We start from the raw sequence: 17,184 nt of genomic DNA on the forward strand, positions 1-17,184 counted from the left end.
CTGTACCCTGTGCTCCTGAGTGCACATGGTTCACCTGTGCAGAAAACACTTTTTTTTTTTACAGATGCTCCCAATTTTGGTGGTGTGAAGCTATTCCTCCTCTCCTGCTCCTAGTGTGGGCATAATACTAACTGGAGGAGGAGCCATAACACAAACTGTTCCACCAGCGAGCAGATAAATGCAGGCAAAGACCATCAAATCTTAAGGCTCCTAATATATCATGAATCCCAGCATCAAGAGCACTGGTACACAGCTGACATTAAAGTGCTGCCGTGGCTCCAGCACTGGGAGAGAGCTCTCCCAGCGCTGTAAAAAACCACCTCCGCGAGGGGAATAGCTCCCAGCGCTGGTGCACTGTCTACACTGCCACTTACAGAGCTGAAACTTGCATCACTCGGGGGGGAGGGGAGGCTGTTATTTCATACCCCTGAGCGAAGAAAGTTTCAGTGCTGTAAGTCGCAGTGTAGACAAGGCCTAAGTTTTACAGTGCTCCAGATACTGCATGAGGCCTTGTCTATACTAAACAGTGCACCAACTGATTTTAAAAACATCAGTTAATTACTGACTTAAGTCAAACTAGTTTAACCCTTGCTTATATTGATTAGGTCTACACTGGCAGAGTTACAGCGCCGCTCAGAGAGCACTGAAGGGAAACCGCGGTTGTATGTACACACTGTCAACTGCCTGCACAATAGTGTGTTCACACTTGTGGCACTTGCAGCAGTATTTGGAGCGGTCCATTCTGAACAGCTATCCCACAGAGCACCTCTTTCTCTTCTGCCGCTAAGAGTTGTGGGAAGGCAGAAGGGGTCATGGGGCATCCTGGGTCCTGTCCTAATGCCCCGTGATGCATTGCTTCATATCCCAGCAATCCTTGTGCTTCCGTCCACATTTGGCGCCATCTTTCACAGTTTGTGTACTGCGTGCTCTACCTCTTCAGTCTGCAGGAATGGATCCCACACTGTTGACCAATATGCTGCTTGCTCTCACTAACACGTCATGAGTCGCAGTGGAGTTATTCCTTAAACTACAAAGGCAAGAGCAGTTCAACATTGATCTCATCACACATAGTAGGTACGACATGAGATTGCTTGCAGCATTCACTGAGGTACTGACCACAGTGAAATGCTGCTTTTGGGCTCGGGAAACAAGCACTGAGTGGTGGGATCACAGCGTGATGCACATCTGGGATGACGAGCAGTGGCTGCAAAACTTTTGGATGAGGAAAGCCACATTCATGAGACTGTGTGATGAGCTCGTCCCAGCCCTGCAGCGCAAGGACACAAGAATGAGAGCTGCCCTGCCACTGGAGAAGCACATGGCAATTGTAGTGGGGAAGCTGGCTACTCCAGACTGCTACCGATTGGTCGCTAAGCTGTTCGGAGTGGGAAAGTCGACCACTGGACTCGTGTTGACGGAAGTGTGGAAGGCCATTAACCGCATCCTGCTCCGAAAGACCATGACTCTGGACAACGTGTGTGACGTTGTGGATGGCTTTGCACAAATGGGCTTCCCTAACTGCGGATGGGCGATAGATAGCACATATGTTCCAATTCTGGCACCAGACCACCTAGCCACCAAGTACATTAATCGGAAGGGGTATTTTTCAATGATTCTCCAGGCGCTTGTGGATCACTGTGGGCATTTCACGGACATTAATGCAGGCTGGTCTGGAAAGGTGCATGACGCACGCATCTTTTGGAACACTGGCCTGTTCAGGAAGCTGCAAGCAGGGACTTTTATTCCCTGACCAGAAGATCACTGTAGGGGAAGTCAAAATGCCCGTTGTGATCCTGGGAGACCCACCTACCCATTAATGCTGTGGCTTATGAAGCCATACATGGGGCACCTTGACAGCAGCAAGGAGCGGTTCAACAACAGGCTGAGCAAGTGCAGAATGACTGTTGAGTGTGCTTCTGGCCGTTTAAAGGCCCGCTGGTGCTGCCTATATGGGAAGCTGGACCTGGCCAATGACAATATTCCTATGCTTATTGCTTATAAGGACGCAGCACGGGGCCATAAGGATCAGGGATGTTTTGAGGCAGCAATTTGAAGCTGAAAGCCGCTAATATTTGTTGCTATGCTCAGGAGTGCAGTGCTTGTAATGCTAGGAGATGATTGTGATTGGTGCAGATGATGCACTGTGAAGGTTTAAGAAAATTGCTGTTGCTTTGCAGTGCTATGTTTGCTTTCAATTAATGGAATAAAGATTGCTTTCAAACCAAAACAATTATTTTATTAAAAAACAACAACCGGAGGAGAGAGACAAACAAAAAAACACATCAGCACTGAGGGGGATGGGGGAAGTGAGGGTTCCAGGAGGAGGTGGGGTCCCGGGACAGTTAAAGATTTGTGTATGTCCAGGTATCATATCCAACCTTCTCCTTTGAAGTACAGTGCAGCGGGTACTGTACTTCAGCAGGGCTAAACTGCAGAGGGACGGGTGTTGAGTGCAGTGGGTACTGCGAATCTGCAATGCTGGACTGTGCCGGGGGAGGAGTGGAATGCAGCGGGTACAGACTGGAGCCAGGAGGTTGATAAGAGTGTGTTGGTGGTATCTGGGTGTATGGGAGAGAGTTTTGTGACAGTGGCTGCAGGGGAGGGTGAGAACGGAGCTGCTCAGTTTACAGTGCTAGTAGTGCCTGGAGTGTGTCCGCTTGGCGCTCCATAACGTTTAAGAGCCGGTCCGTGACTTCATTCTGGCGTGCCGCGTTCTCCTTTTGATCCCTCTTCTCGCTGTCCCGCTACTCCTTCAGTTCTTGTTTTTCGGCCATGGAGTGCATCATGACATCACCCAGAAAGTCCTCTTTAGTTCTTCATGGCCACTTTCTAATTCTGTGTAGCCATTCAGCTGGCAACAACAAAGAGGGAGCTGGGCTCCCAAGGTCATATCTGTGAAGCCAAAATGCAACATTTTACAGAAGCAGAATTGTTTGCAACACACAGACCACTGATCCAGTGATTTAAAACACAGCCACTATTCACATACCTGTCACTAACTGGCTGACCCCAGGCAAGCACACATGAGCCACAAGACCCCCAAAATGGTGAGTAACTGCAGGGGAAGGGGAAATCAGTGTTCCAGGACCACACTGTACACTGGGCATATGTCTCTTGGGGAGAGCCATCACTGTGGGCGTGGGGGGCTATAATTAATATTGTCCCCACATTTTCCAGAGGCTGTGTTCATTATGGAAGATACCTCACAGCTGAGGGTGAGCAGGGAATCAAGGGAGGGTCTTCTCCAAGACTGCGGCTTCTGCCCTGGCCCTTATGCGGCCCGCCTGTGTGCAGCAATGGTCCATCCCCGTCCCCCGCCCCGCCAGTGACAGCAGAATGGCGCAGGAAAGTTACCATTAATGGAGCAAGAAAGAAAGCAGCTCTGCCAAAGAACCTACAGCAATGGATTGCCCAGTATCTCCATGAGAGTTTCCTGGAGATCTCTGAGGCAGATTCCGGTGAAGTGAGGGAATCAATCAACACCCTGTTCCACCACTCAGCCTAGGCATGTCGTGGCACGTGCATCATACAGACACAAGCCTGCTTTCTGCAACCCTCCTGCCCCCAACAACTCACTTCAGCAATTCCCAAAATCAAAGCCACTTACCAGAGGCCTCCTCTCCTGTTTGCACTTCGCCAAGCTCTGACAGCTGTGACTGGCTAGGCTCCTCCGGCGGCGTAGAGAAGAGCTCCTGGCTGCATGCATCTCTGACCTCCGAGTCATCCTCTGCTTCTGGGTCCCCCTCCCCCTCCACATCCTCATCCAAGATTTCCTCCTCCTGGCTTGGTCCCCTCTCAACTGGCCACTGAAGTATCCATAGTGGCCTTTGCAGTGGAGGTGGGGTCACCACCAACTATCGTGTTCAGCTCTTTGTAGAACCGGCAGCTCGTGGGTGCCCAGGAGCGGCGGTTTGCCTCTCGCGCCTTGTGGTAGGTGTTCCGCAGCTCCTTCACTTTCACCCTGCCCTGCAATGTGTCCCGGTCATGGCCCCTTTCTGTCATGCATCATGAAATCTGTCCATAGGTATCATAATTCCTATGGCTGGAGTGCAGCTGGGACTGGACAGCCTCCTCTCCCCCAATGCTCATGAGGTCCAGCAGCTTGGCATTGCTTCAAGCGGGGGATCGCCTGGTGCGTGGAGCAGACATCATCACCTGGAAAGATGCGCTGAGACCACTGCACGCATCACCGAGCAAACAGGAAGGGGACTTTCAAAATTCCCAAGGAATTTAAGGGATGGGGCTCAGAGTTGGTCACCTGAGGGCAGGGCCAGAGATGCAATGACCACAGAGGCGAGAACAGGCATTGTGGGACACCTCCCGGAGGCCAATCACAGCCCTGTAATCGACCAGGGTGTCTACACTGGCACCGCGGCATTGGAGCCCTGGCACAGAAAACTGTACCCCTCTCGTTGGGGTGGTATTTTTACAGAGCTGCAACGGCACAGGTTCTGCACGCTAAGTGGCTTGGAAGTGTTTACACCTCGGGAGTTACAGCACAGAAAGCTGCTTTACTGCGCAGAAACTGGCCAGAGTAGACAAGGTCTAACAGAGGTTTGCACGGATTAACTGGCTTGATTTTTAATGGATCTAGTTAAACTAGTGCTCTTTTCTGGAATAGACATGGTCTAAGAGACATTACCGCCCTCATATTTCAACTCTCCCTGCAGTAACCTTTAAAACCAAATGTGTTAATTTTATGTACCAGGGCCAACCTCTTCAGCCAGCTTCAGCATTCCAATTCTTGTTGCTATTTCACAGCTATATTTACAGTGGAAAGCTGCATTTTAGCTAAGAGTTTACAAAGTAAAAAACGTTCATAAAGAAATACAACATCCTTTAAAAGGACAAGCTACTCAGGGTCAGTTTGCAGTGACAATCACAAAGTAAAGTCCTTGGGTGTAGTTTGTGTGTTGTGCCCAGTCCAATTAAGTCAATCTTCAAAGGAGAAAAAAGCAAAACAAGCATGAAACCAAAAGGGAAAATTTGTGTTCCAGCAACTTTGGCAACAAACAAAATGCCCTAAAATCCATTTTCCTTATCAAGTGTTTTATCTGTTTATTTAAACAAAGGACTGCAGAGCACTTCTAATTACAGGAATGTCCCACCTAAGAGAATCTGCTAACACAGCCTTCCAAGGAACCAAGAGAAAAGGAGGACACAATAGAAAGGAGACTTGCTAAAGGGAATAGATCTGTTAAATTAACACATTTTCTGTCAACCAAATCAGCTGCCCCTAGTGCTATTGTTGCTGAAACAATGGAGACCCCAGGAATGGGCACCCATTAAAAAGAACAAGCCCGCTGAAAGGATACACTCTCTGAGGCAGAGAGCTTGTGCTTAAAAGAATTCGCTACTGTAAGGAAGGAGGAATCACTAGGCTGCATTGTTCTCATAATCACAGCAGATGCTGGTGCTTATAGTGACAAGGGAAAAATTAATTTTCATAAACATCTGCAATAAGCTTTAAAGCAAAAAACCTTTAATTTGGTTACTTTTAACTCTTTGACAGTCGTCATTTCCCTCTAGCCCTTTTATTGAGGAAGTTTTTCTTCAAATACTCTATGAAAGCATCCATAGACATTATAAAGGTTAATTCTTCACCCATCATGCAGGCACTTAACAGATGCCAGGGGCAGAATGGCACAGCAATATACAGTGCTATGCAGGGCGAGAAAAATCCCAGAGATCTACACATAACTTTGCACAACTTTAAAGGTATTATTTTATTATTATTTTAAAGTGGTGTAGTTACACAGGAGCCAACTACTGTGTGCACACTCAAACCACTGAAAACCTGGCTTGTTAATTAATGTAATCAGTTTTAAACCAATATACATCGCACGGGTTTGCATCAGTTTAACCAGACTGGTTTAAGCAAGCTGGTGCAAGTTTGTGTATAGACAAACCCTCACAAGTGCAAGCAAACTGGTATGTTTGAACTGTTACACACAGAGCTTTAACCTAACTTGGCTTTTAAACAGATTCAGGTTAAACTGGTGTAGTCTGTATGGGCAGACAACCCCTTAAAGCCATGCTCAGGGCATGTCTACACTAAAAACTTACATCTACATAAGTTAAGTCAACATACAGCCACCACAATAATTATTGCGGTTTTTCATGTTCACACTACCCTCTTTATGTCAGTGGCACGCATCCTCACTAGGAGCACTTCTACTGACTTAAGAGGCGCAGTGTGGGGTCTGAGAGCCCAGGCTCTCAGCTCCGGGTGGAGCTCCCCACTGGGAGCCCAGCAGCCACCCAGGCTCCCCACTCCAAGCTGGGATGTCACCCAGGTTCCCCTCTGCCTGAGGGGAGTCAGGAGCACAGGGGGGGCAGCTGGGCTCTAGCCTGGAACCCCCCACCTGCCTCAGGGTGACAGGCTGAGCTCTGAGCCCACCAGTCTGTTTTGTCAATTTCACAGCTCCCACAACCAACAGCCATGTAAGTAACACAGTGTCTACAGGGACACTGCATTGCCCTGACTACACTAACATAAGCCCTACGCCTCTTGTGGAAGTGGAGTTACTATGTCGGTGTATTAGGGCACTTACATTGGCAGGAGCAAGGCTGTAATGTAGACCAGGCCTCAGTCTCTTGTCCCCAGATTTACAGCGACCCTAATTTGCAGATTAAGAGGAGCCATAGCAAATTCTATTCAGTGTCCTGGACAGTAAAAAGAAGGAATATGACAGGAGTAAGATGGGATTAGAGGGGTAAAAGGGTAACCAAACGAGATAGTTCAAATCTCCATCTTCATCTTTCTCAACCTCTTAATTTTACACCTCACCATTCTTGAAATCATGCCCTCCCGTTGGCTTTCCTGGGTCTGTGCTCTTCTGGTTCTACTACCTCTGAGCGTTCCTTCAGTGACTCCTCTTCCTCCTCTCTCCATCTTTTGAGAACATCCCACGTGGCTCCACAACTCCTCCAGCACCCTCTCTCTGTAGGGCCTTTTCTACACTTAAGAATTTTAGAAAAAAATTCCTGCCATGACTAACGCTAGTATAACTGTACCAGTGCACCTGTGGGAGCCCCAGGAATACAGCTCAAGCTGTATCAGAAGCCTTGTCTACACTAGGGCTACCATCGATCATAAAGTTCCTTCTGAAATTCCCTAGGATACCCACAGCCTAAGCGACCTTAGTATACAGAGCTTCAGCTACCATCTCATAATTCTACCTCAACTCCTGACCTGTATCCCTCAATCTGATCCTGAAATTCCAGTTCCCTCTGTGATATTTCCTCCTGGATGTCTTGCCATCAATTTAACTGTCACTTGATCAAAATGGAACTCCTCGTTTTCCCTCCCAAAACACCTTCACTCTCCCTATCTTAGTCACTGCTGAGAACATCCTCCTTCCTGTCACTCATATCCATGACCTGGGCATCATCTGACACCTCCCTCTCTCTAGACCTGTACATCCAGATTGCATCCAATTCTTACTAATATCGTCTTCCATAATATTTATAAGATCTGCCATTTTCTCACTGTCCACACCACTAAAGTTCTTGCTGAGGCCCTCATAATCTCCCATCTTGACCACTGCAACCCTCTTTCTCTAGTCTGTCATACACCTTGGGTCCATTCAAAACACTGATGCTAAAATAATCTTCCTGGCCTGTTGTTCTGATAATGCGTCTCCCCCACCCTTTCCTTCTTCAAGTTCCTCTCTTTTCCAGAGCATCAGAAAACAAGGTCTTAGTCCAGAGGTGTCAAACACCTAGACTGCTTGATGTATTTTTATGACTGGCACGGTATATTCAGATTATGCAGAATTCAAGCATTTGTTTAAAAAAAGTTTCTAGCTCCCATGGCTGTGAAAATGTGAACCAAATCTGTTCCAGTCTGCAGACAATTCGAAACAATAACTAAGAAATGAACTTCCATGTCCCAAAACCTACAAGAAAGGAAATGTACAGGATGAAACAAACAGGTAGGGGGTGCCCTGTTTAGGAAAAAAGATAAAGGATTGTTCTGGTGTACCTTGGAGTGTGAAGAAACACATGGAATCCTTCACCAAGGAGGCAAATTGACACCATGCTTGATCATGAAAGGGGGGTCATAGCCACCCTAGCTGTAAAGCGCTGCAAGGATTTTGGGTGAGCAATACTCTATAAGACATGAGAGTATCTTGTAAGTTAAGTCTCGGCTTTAGAATGTGTTTTATCATTTTATTTTATATGTAACCATTTGTTTCCAATATTTCAACTTGCTACTTACTACTTGAAGCTCTATGTCTTGTTAAATAAACTTAGATATGTTTGTAGTGAAATCAAACACAATGGCTGTGTGTTAAGCACAGTGGTGATCTGAGGTAGACCTGGTAAGCTGGGGTGCATTGTTTCTTCAGAAACAGTGAATCTGTGAATACTGTGAGCGTCCAGTGGACCAAGGGTTGAACACTCCAGGGAGAAGCTCAGAGGGCTCAAACGTTGGGGTGTGCCAATCGCTAATCTGTAGAGTGACAGCAGGGCCTGCAAGACCTGGTGGGGAGTGCTTGTGTTGCCCATGGCCAGTGGCGCTGGGGAGCTGACCCATGGCAGAGACAAATAAGGCTTCCTCATAGGAAGGGCAGGTGACAGTGAGGAGCCTCACAACCCTTGATACCCCCAGGACGTGTCACACTGCCATTTTAAGCGTTAATTATTTCGCTTCTGATCATTTAGCAAACAGAATAAAGCAGGTTGTGGAAGTGAAGTCCAAGAAGGTGGGAACTGGTGCAGGAGAGGAAATATAAAGAGAAAAGACACAAAGAGAGAGGAAGAGAAACAGACAGCAGAAATTGCTCTGGCCCTAAACCATAGTTTCCCCACTAAGTTATAGTGAAAATCAAGTGCTGGCTAAATGATTGATAACTAAAAGCCTAGCTCCTACAAAAACATCATATTCCCCCCTTGATGTTTGTGCAAACCATGGATGTCAGTGAGAGTTCTACTGTGGAACAACAGCAGCATGTAGTCCCAAAGTTATATATGCCAGCCTAAAGATCATAATTAAACACAGATTATGGATTTCTCCACAGAATAAATTGGACGCTTTGGCTAGACCTTATCTTTGAGGCGCTTCACAGTTTATTCACACCCTACATATTCGTTCTGTATCTTAGCCCACTGCACACCATCTCCTCTCCACAACCAACAATGCTAGCCTCTATCAGCAATTGTTTGCTTCTCCCAGATGCACCTCCATGTCCCTCACGCATGGAACAATGAACTAGTCTGTAAAGCTACCATGCAGTCTACTTTCAAAAGACGTCAAGGTCCTGTTCAACCTAGGATGCCTATAGAAAAATACTAACTGATAACGGACAGGCAAATAGCTAGTAACTTCTTATTTATTTACATCTAATTTAAAATATTTAACCAACTCAACCATATTTAGCTATAAACATAGCTGGTCTTTGTATATGTACACCCTTATTACTGTTTTCTGCCCAGTTTGTACTGAGTGATTGTTACACCTACTTGTTGCATTTGCCTTAAGCTGTAAGCTCTTCCAGGCAGGGACCATCTTCCCCTCTGCCCAATGTCTAGCACAACAGGACCTCAATATGTTCTCTAGATGCTACTGTAATACAAATAATAAATAACAATGGGGTGGTGACCCAAAGGAATAGCAGCAGTGGGGTGAGGTTTTAACAATATAATATTGGAGTGTATCGTTTACATAATTATCTCAATACATAACAGTTAAAGCACTGGAAAAGTTATTAAAAGAAAATGTTGCTGGCTACAATGAAAGTCCCCCAGACTCCCAAACACTCACAGCAAGCTGGACGTAAATGACAGCAAGACCACAAGTTTCGGTGATACTTTGTTTCAGCAGGAAGGAAATTTTTAGGATGCTTAATTTCCATGTACCTTAACTTTTTGTATCAACTCAACTACATCCCAGAAGTTGATAGCAAGGGACGCTAGAAGTTCTGAAAAGTTGGAGATTTTGATACCCAAGAAAGCATGAGAGGCCGTTGAGATGAGACAAATGCTGCTTAAATGTTACACAGTGAACTGTTGATATTTAAAAGTGCTGTCTTTAGGTTTCAGAGTAAACAATCCAAAAAGATGAATGCAGCCATTCAAACATTTCATGATATCATTTAATACTGATGGCAGAGTCAGGACAATAAACTCTGCACTGGTTTAATATTCTGTTCTTTTTTTAAGATATTCTCCACAACCTTGGCATACGGCTATCAGTTATCTATTTTAAATGTAACCTTAGGTTCCAAAGCACTATTCTGGGGCAAGAAAGATACCACGGTAAATTCTGTGGCTGTAACATCATGGATCACAAAGGACCCTGGTTACAGAAAATGAGGAGAACCCTAAAGGCATGGTAATAAGTCCTGACGTGGGCAGCTATCATTTTAATGTTGACCTGTCCACAAAAGTGAATTTAGAAATAGTGCTTTGATAGGCCAATGGAGGTCACAAAATTCTGACTCTGATGCTTTGTCATAACTAGGAAAAAAAGATATATTTTTAACATGTGATAAAATCTTAGTGTAGCAAAGCAGGTGTAGTTTTAAACACATGGGAGGAAATGGGAGTAGCATGAAATAGATAAAGAGCAACAGGTCAGAAAACTGAACAGATAAGTGTTTAGAGAAGGTAAAAATAGTCTGTTAGAACAGCGGTGCATTTTCTTATGGAGGGAGGGAGAGAAGTAGGTAACAATACAGTCAGTGTGTGAACTACATTGGGAGGCAGGAGGAGAAAAGCATCTTAAAGCCATAGTGAAGTTATCAGAGGCAATTTGCCCAAAGGCAACTTTAAAACCCACAGGAAAAGATTTATATTTCCCATATGCAATGTGGCTTTCCCCTTTTGCAAATCAACTAAGTTAACAATGTTTTGATTATTTTGAAGCACAAACTTGAAAGTTACCCCCTTTTGATCCATCAATGCAGAGATTCTTAAATTGTAGTTCATGGCCCCCGTGCACTTGCTAAAGGAACCAAAACAGTTGATTGGTGACATGATTCTGGCCAATTTCCAGTTTCTCAACTACATGAAGATACAGCTGAAAATGTTAAACACAAGTCTTATCTTATTCATAAACAATTGCTGTAGCTGTCATAGGGATGTTTCTATATGCAATTACAAATAGAAGGGGTAAATGTCCAAGAGACACACTGTATCGGGATAAGAAAAGGAGTACTTGTGGCACCTTAGAGACTAACCAATTTATTTGAGCATAAGCTTTCGTGAGCTACAGCTCACTTCATCGGATGCATCCGATGAAGTGAGCTGTAGCTCACGAAAGCTTATGCTCAAATAAATTGGTTAGTCTCTAAGGTGCCACAAGTACTCCTTTTCTTTTTGCGAATACAGACTAACACGGCTGTTTCTCTGAAACCTGTATCGGGATGTGGACCGCACTATGGCTATGTCTCGACAGTGAGGAAAGAGTTGCTTTATTCATTCATGCTAGCGAATATGACGGCAGAAAGCACCTTTTCTGCATGTCAACACAAAGTCTAGGAAGAAAGTTGAGAACCTCTGCACTAGGGGTTTGTGGTCAGCCCTCACTCCAAACTAGTATTTGAGGGGAAGAGGGCAAGTTCTCAATGTGCTGCCAATGTTAACAGCAGCAAGAAAACAAAATAATTTGACATTTAAAGGGGAATACAAGTTTGTACATAACAGCTGTTCCTCAAAAACAGTATGTAGTATCCTAATTTTACAAAAGCATAAGCAAAATTCTGCATGAACCCAAACATGTCCCAATGCACACACATGCACTCGCTCATGCCCCACTGAACTTTTGACCTGGTTGTAGCTGAACCCCTCCTGAGTCCACTGCTGTGTGATGCCGTGTAGATTTGAAAAGAGGAGCCCTGTGCCTTGTCAGGCAACTGCATCTGCTGAAGCCAGCATGGGGGCTTGGTGTTCAACACCGCCCTTCCCATAACAATACCCAGAGCCTGGCCTGATGGATGCACTTCTTTATCTGAGCCAACCAGCTTCATAAACCCACTCCCCTTCTCCAGCCTCTCACCAAGCAATGGTCCAGGAAAAAGAAAACAAAACATCTGCTTCCCAGGTTTCTGACACGTACAGCTGCTGATGGCAGCCCACATCTGGAAGCTTCACTTTTTTTCAGTTCAGTAAGTACAGGGCAAGAGGTTTGCATTTAAAAAGAAAAACAAAAGAGCTCAGATGTATCACTGTACCAAAATCACAGAGAACTTTCCAAGAATTATCAAGCAATCTACACAATAAGGCTACCTTTCTCCCAGCCTTCCCTGTACTCCAATTAAAGAGGAAAAATTTGCCAATGTCTGATTTTACTTTTTATTATGATGAATAAAGACATTAAAAAAAACAGTCAGAAAAAAAAACTTTAATGTTAGAAATTCAGATTTTGTCTACTCAAGAAACTCTATGGTGACTGGAGAACTAGTGAAATCTAACACTGCAAGAGCCAGCAATTAAGAAAGGAAGGGATTTAAAAAAAAACCAAAAACAAAAAACAGAGTTAGGACTTGTCTACATTTTAACTATGCCACCATAGTTAAAGCTGCAAAACTTTAAGCTGCAAATCTCCCCTTAGTGTAGACAGTTATAAAGATGTTTATACCAGTATAATTTATACTGGTTGGGGAACCAAATTAAGCTATATTGATGTAAAGAACTTTATATTGCATTTAACTGCATCTGCACACGGGCTTTCACTGACATGATCATGTCAACAAAAAAATATACCCATCACTGACATAGGCAGGCCAATAAAACTTTAAGTGTGGACTAACACTTAGTTTCAGATTCTGTTTGCTTGTTTATTTCTTGATAACACCTGTTTATAAACATTAGTGTCCTATGACCATTTGGAAGAAAGGATCTCTTTGTGGAAAAGTGCACACCAGTGCCCCTTCAATTAAAGTGTAAGACCAAAATATACATCTCAGAGACACTCCTCCACACCCCATAATGTCCTTCAGCAAAACTACAGGAAAACCAGACTGGATATGCATAATATTTCTAAGGTTAGAAACAAGCACACTCCTAAGAGACGTTGTTAAGCCGGCCTAACCCCCAGTGTAGACCACTTGTGGAAGTGCATTAATTACAATGACCGAGGAACCCCTCCTGTTCCTGTAGTGAGTGTTTACACTGAAACGCTACAGTGTGGCAGCTACAGTCTGACTGCTGCAGCATTTTAATGAAGACATAAGATATTCCTTCCCAATTTCTTTCCAGGTGATGTCAGCTTCCCCACTCTAAGCAAGCTCTAGGAACTGATGTGGAGCTCAAATCCACTTTACTGGTAAAGCAAGTCAGATGCTAATTGCCCGCTAAGCTGAAATGCTAGCGAGTTGGCCTTTTTGTCATTGTAAATTTAGGTTCCTTGGAAGACTTCACAAGGCTGGGCCAAAGAGCATCCCCACCCCACCCCTTTAGTGTTTTGCATCAATGGAGGGGGAGGGGAGTTCCCTTTCCAAAGGAGTTGCATCACTGAGAGACCTTCTCCTCTTTCAAGATTTCACACTGCATAAGGGATTCCCCCTCTTCAGAAATTCACATCCTGCTCAAGGAGTTTTGCCCTTTAAGAATTCACACATCCTGTTGAACCTTAAGCATCTCTGGAAAGGGGCCTTTGGAATTCACATTCATGGGGCAATTACGGTCTTAAAAAAAAGCTCACCACTGTACTGTTCTCTCAGTTTACTGCCAATATGCTGCCAAGATAGTATTTAGAAGCAAACAGAAAAGATTTCTTACTGTGCCAAACTTTGCAGCATTTACCACCCAAAATACAAAATATTTACAAGTCACTGCCCACAACCACATGTATATATCTGAAAATATATTTCAATTTAGAAAATAGTGCACTGCAGAGAGACAAGTGCTTGTGGCACTCCATTCAGCTCACTCCAGAAATTATTTGAAAGTTGCACAATTAACATAAATGTTCCCCTAATGCATCCATCTACCCTGAACAAGATTTCTCAGCTTTTCAAATCATGAAAACAGGATCATCCACCATTAAGTTAAAACATCCAACATTCCCCACTACGACCCCACCCACGCACCCACCCACCAAAAGAAAAAACTGTCCATGCAGGAAGACTCTTACCAGTTTAGCAGAAGAGGCCAAACACAACTTAAAATTAATAAAGCATACTTTCTTGCACAACCACATTTCAACAAAACATACCTACCTGTACTGTATTCAATTTATGCTGATTGCTGCCTAACTCCAACCCCATTCATGGTCTTCTTGTATGTCTACAGCCAAGGGTGACACTAGTCAGTGCAGGTCACTGCAGGACAAGCTCCTCCTATCACAGCCACCATTTTGGGCAGTGACTGGGGAAGGGAACACATTTTATATTCTGCAAAGCACTGTGCAAGTTTCCAACACTAACACTATATTTTATAATAGTAAACCAGATGATAAAATCCCAGTGCTATGATAATCTGTTATTTGATATATCAGTATTTGAGGGTAGTTGCTGACCCTAAATATCCTGGTTTCTTATGAGATCTCAAGTACTTTCTCTCGATTTCTTTAATATGCCCTTTCCATTCACTTCAGTATTTCTCCTCACTACCATATTGCACCATTGCACTTTTTCACCAAGCAGCTCCCCCTTCCCCCAGCCATCTACTCTATATTTTACTCATGCATCCTTCCCACAAAACCCTCAGAAATCATCTTTGCTACTTGGCAAAACCTCTGCTTTTGATGTACACTTTAAAGTTTGAAAAAGCATCAGAGAAACACCAAAGTTGTTACATCTGTTACAAACAGATGGGAAACCCCAGGTTTAATCACATTGGTCTAAGCAGCTTATGATCTTGGGAGTCAGAGCTAGAGGCCCTGGAAGATCTATTGGGGTACACCCTTCATTCCTCCCTTCTTTTGATCTCCTTATTCTCCACATTTCATGAATTCTGAAACACACACAAATTCACACACTTAATCTATAGTTTAGAATATTAAGGAAGCAAATTGTACTGCACTTCAAACGTTTGTGAGCATTGGACAAAAACAAACAAACAATTTAAAGATTACATCAAAATAACTTAAAACTTAATTTTTAAACAAAAGTAAGAATAGCCATGAAAATAATGTTAAAGAGCTAGCCAAAAAACGTTACTAGAAAACATTAAGAATGGGGGATAAGGAAAACAGAGAAGCAAATTGCTTCTATAACAGAGAATGATTTTTTTTTCTTTCTGTAACTAAAACTGTAGCAATTGACTCGATAGTTTGCAGTGCTATACTCAGACGCTCTGATGGACAAAAATCATCATCACCATTACTTGTTTCAAACCCTTAAGGTGATTTACCGACATTTGGAGTTGTCTCAACATGACACCCTCCAAAACAACACCTCTCCCCCCAACAAGCTAAGCCCGTGGGGGCAGCGTGCGACGGGAACAGCTAACACACAACCAGCCTCTGTCGCGCAGACCCTTCTGGCTTGAGTTCAATTGTCACAAAGCCTTGGGGCAGTGGCACCTCCACGCACAGCCGGGGAGAAGCCAAGCCCCCCTCCCCTCCCAGGTCCCTGCAGGCATAATGGTGGCACAACAACAAACTCCAAGCCAGCCGTCCGAGGGGACACCAGCCTCACTCACAGCGGGGGGGAAGGGAGATTAGGAGGGTCCAGTCCGGATCTTTCGCCTTAGACTGTGTGGGGAGGGGAAGCAGCCTCCCTCCGCAGGGGTCGGTGCTCATGGAGATCAGGCAGCCACATGCCTGGCATCAGTCAGCAGCCCCTGGGGGAGGTGAGCACCCAGGCAGCTCCCGGCTCTAGTCCGCCCCGAAGTTTGTCGCGTGGGGCGGGTTGGGCGGCTCGGGAGCAGACGCGGCTCCGGGTCTGTCTAGAACTGGCCGAAGCGAAGCGGGATCCGGCCCGTGCCCGGGGGCAGTTCAGATCCGGCTCGAGGCTTGGGATCGCCGGTCTCCCGGGGCTGCGGGGACCGGCTCCAGCCAGACCCTCCTGGAGCAAAGTCTCCGCTAAAGAAATTTCCCCCTGTGCACGGGATGCCCAGCAAGGATCCGGCTTCAACCCCCTGGCACGGAGCAGGGACCAAGCCCGGGCTGCGGGGAGGGGAGGGAGCGGCGGCTTTCCCCAAGGCAGAGGGGCCGCACCCCAAACAACCCCCCCAGCCCGAGAGCAGCCAGCGAGAGACCGCGAGGGAGCTCCCCGCCCAGCCCCCCAGGACCTCGGGCAGCGGCTCCCTCTCCGCCCCGAGACTAGGCGGGGGAGGCAGAGCAGCTGCCCGGGAACATGGGGCTGCGGCGCGGGCAGAGTTCCTACCCCGGGGCAGCCCGGGGGTGGGGGGGGAAGAGGTGCGGTCCCGCCGGGTCCCCGCTCCCCTCCGCGGCTCACCTCTATCTCGAAGTCGGGCAGGCGGAAGGCGGTGCGGAAGAGGGAGCAGAAGTGCGCGATGGCCGGGACTTCCCACCAGGAGCGGAGCTCGCCCAGCCCCTCCGGCCCCCCGGTCCCCACCACGCCGCAGCCTCCGTCCTCCTCCGGGCACATCTCCCGCTTCGTCTCCGCGCTCCGCTCAGCAGCAGCAGCCCCCCAGCACCAGCGGCGGCCCCGCGCTGCCCCCTCGCCTGCGCATGGGGCTCCGGGCTGGCGCCTCGGCTCGGGGGTCTCTAGGGCCGGCGGTGGCGCTGCTGCCCCTGCTGCACGGGGGGGTGCTGCTGCTGCTGGCGGCCGCCGCGCGGACCCATCCTCCTCCTCCTCCTCCTCCTCGCGCCGCCGCCGCTGCTGCCCTCTCCATACAATGTAACCATCGCACCGCCGGGGAAACAGATGGGGCCGGGGGGAGGGGAGGGGGCTACGGGGGGGGGGGAGCAGAGGGGGGAGGGGCGTGGCCTATGGAATGGGGGGTGGTGCTTAGAGGGAGAGGGTGGGGCCACCTGAGGGAAGGGGCGGGGCCTGAGTGGGGCGAGGCCGGGGACTGGGAGATAGCGGGGCCGGAGGGGCGTGGTCTGGGGAGTGGACAATGGAGGGGAGGGGCCCTCCGGGAGAGGAGGCGGGGCCAAGTTGGGGGCGGGCGAGTTAGGGGCAGGGAGGGGCGGGGCTTGGGGAGCGAAAGGGCCGGCGGGGCCGCGCACGAGGAGGGGGCGGGGCCAGGCTCTCATCACAACAAGAGGAGCCGGCTCGCTGCCCGCTGTGGCTCGGCCGAGAGGCGCAGGCACCCGTGCCGGGG

The 17,184-nt window shown here is 47.0% G+C and overlaps 1 protein-coding gene across 1 annotated transcript in view; it reads right to left on the reverse strand.

Moving 5' to 3' along the window:
- Nucleotides 1–16,781, reverse strand: part of LOC102940996 (cat eye syndrome critical region protein 2) — a 139,932-nt gene extending 123,151 nt beyond the window's left edge. The window contains exon 1 of the mRNA XM_037877703.2: nucleotides 16,353–16,781. Within this exon, the coding sequence (XP_037733631.1) occupies nucleotides 16,353–16,505 (153 nt within the window). The 5' untranslated portion in view covers nucleotides 16,506–16,781. The remainder of the gene's footprint in view (nucleotides 1–16,352) is intronic.
- Nucleotides 16,782–17,184: the final 403 nt, after the last annotated feature.

This window comes from Chelonia mydas, chromosome 1, assembly GCF_015237465.2.
Source record: "Chelonia mydas isolate rCheMyd1 chromosome 1, rCheMyd1.pri.v2, whole genome shotgun sequence".
In the NCBI taxonomy this organism is placed as follows: domain Eukaryota; kingdom Metazoa; phylum Chordata; order Testudines; family Cheloniidae; genus Chelonia; species Chelonia mydas.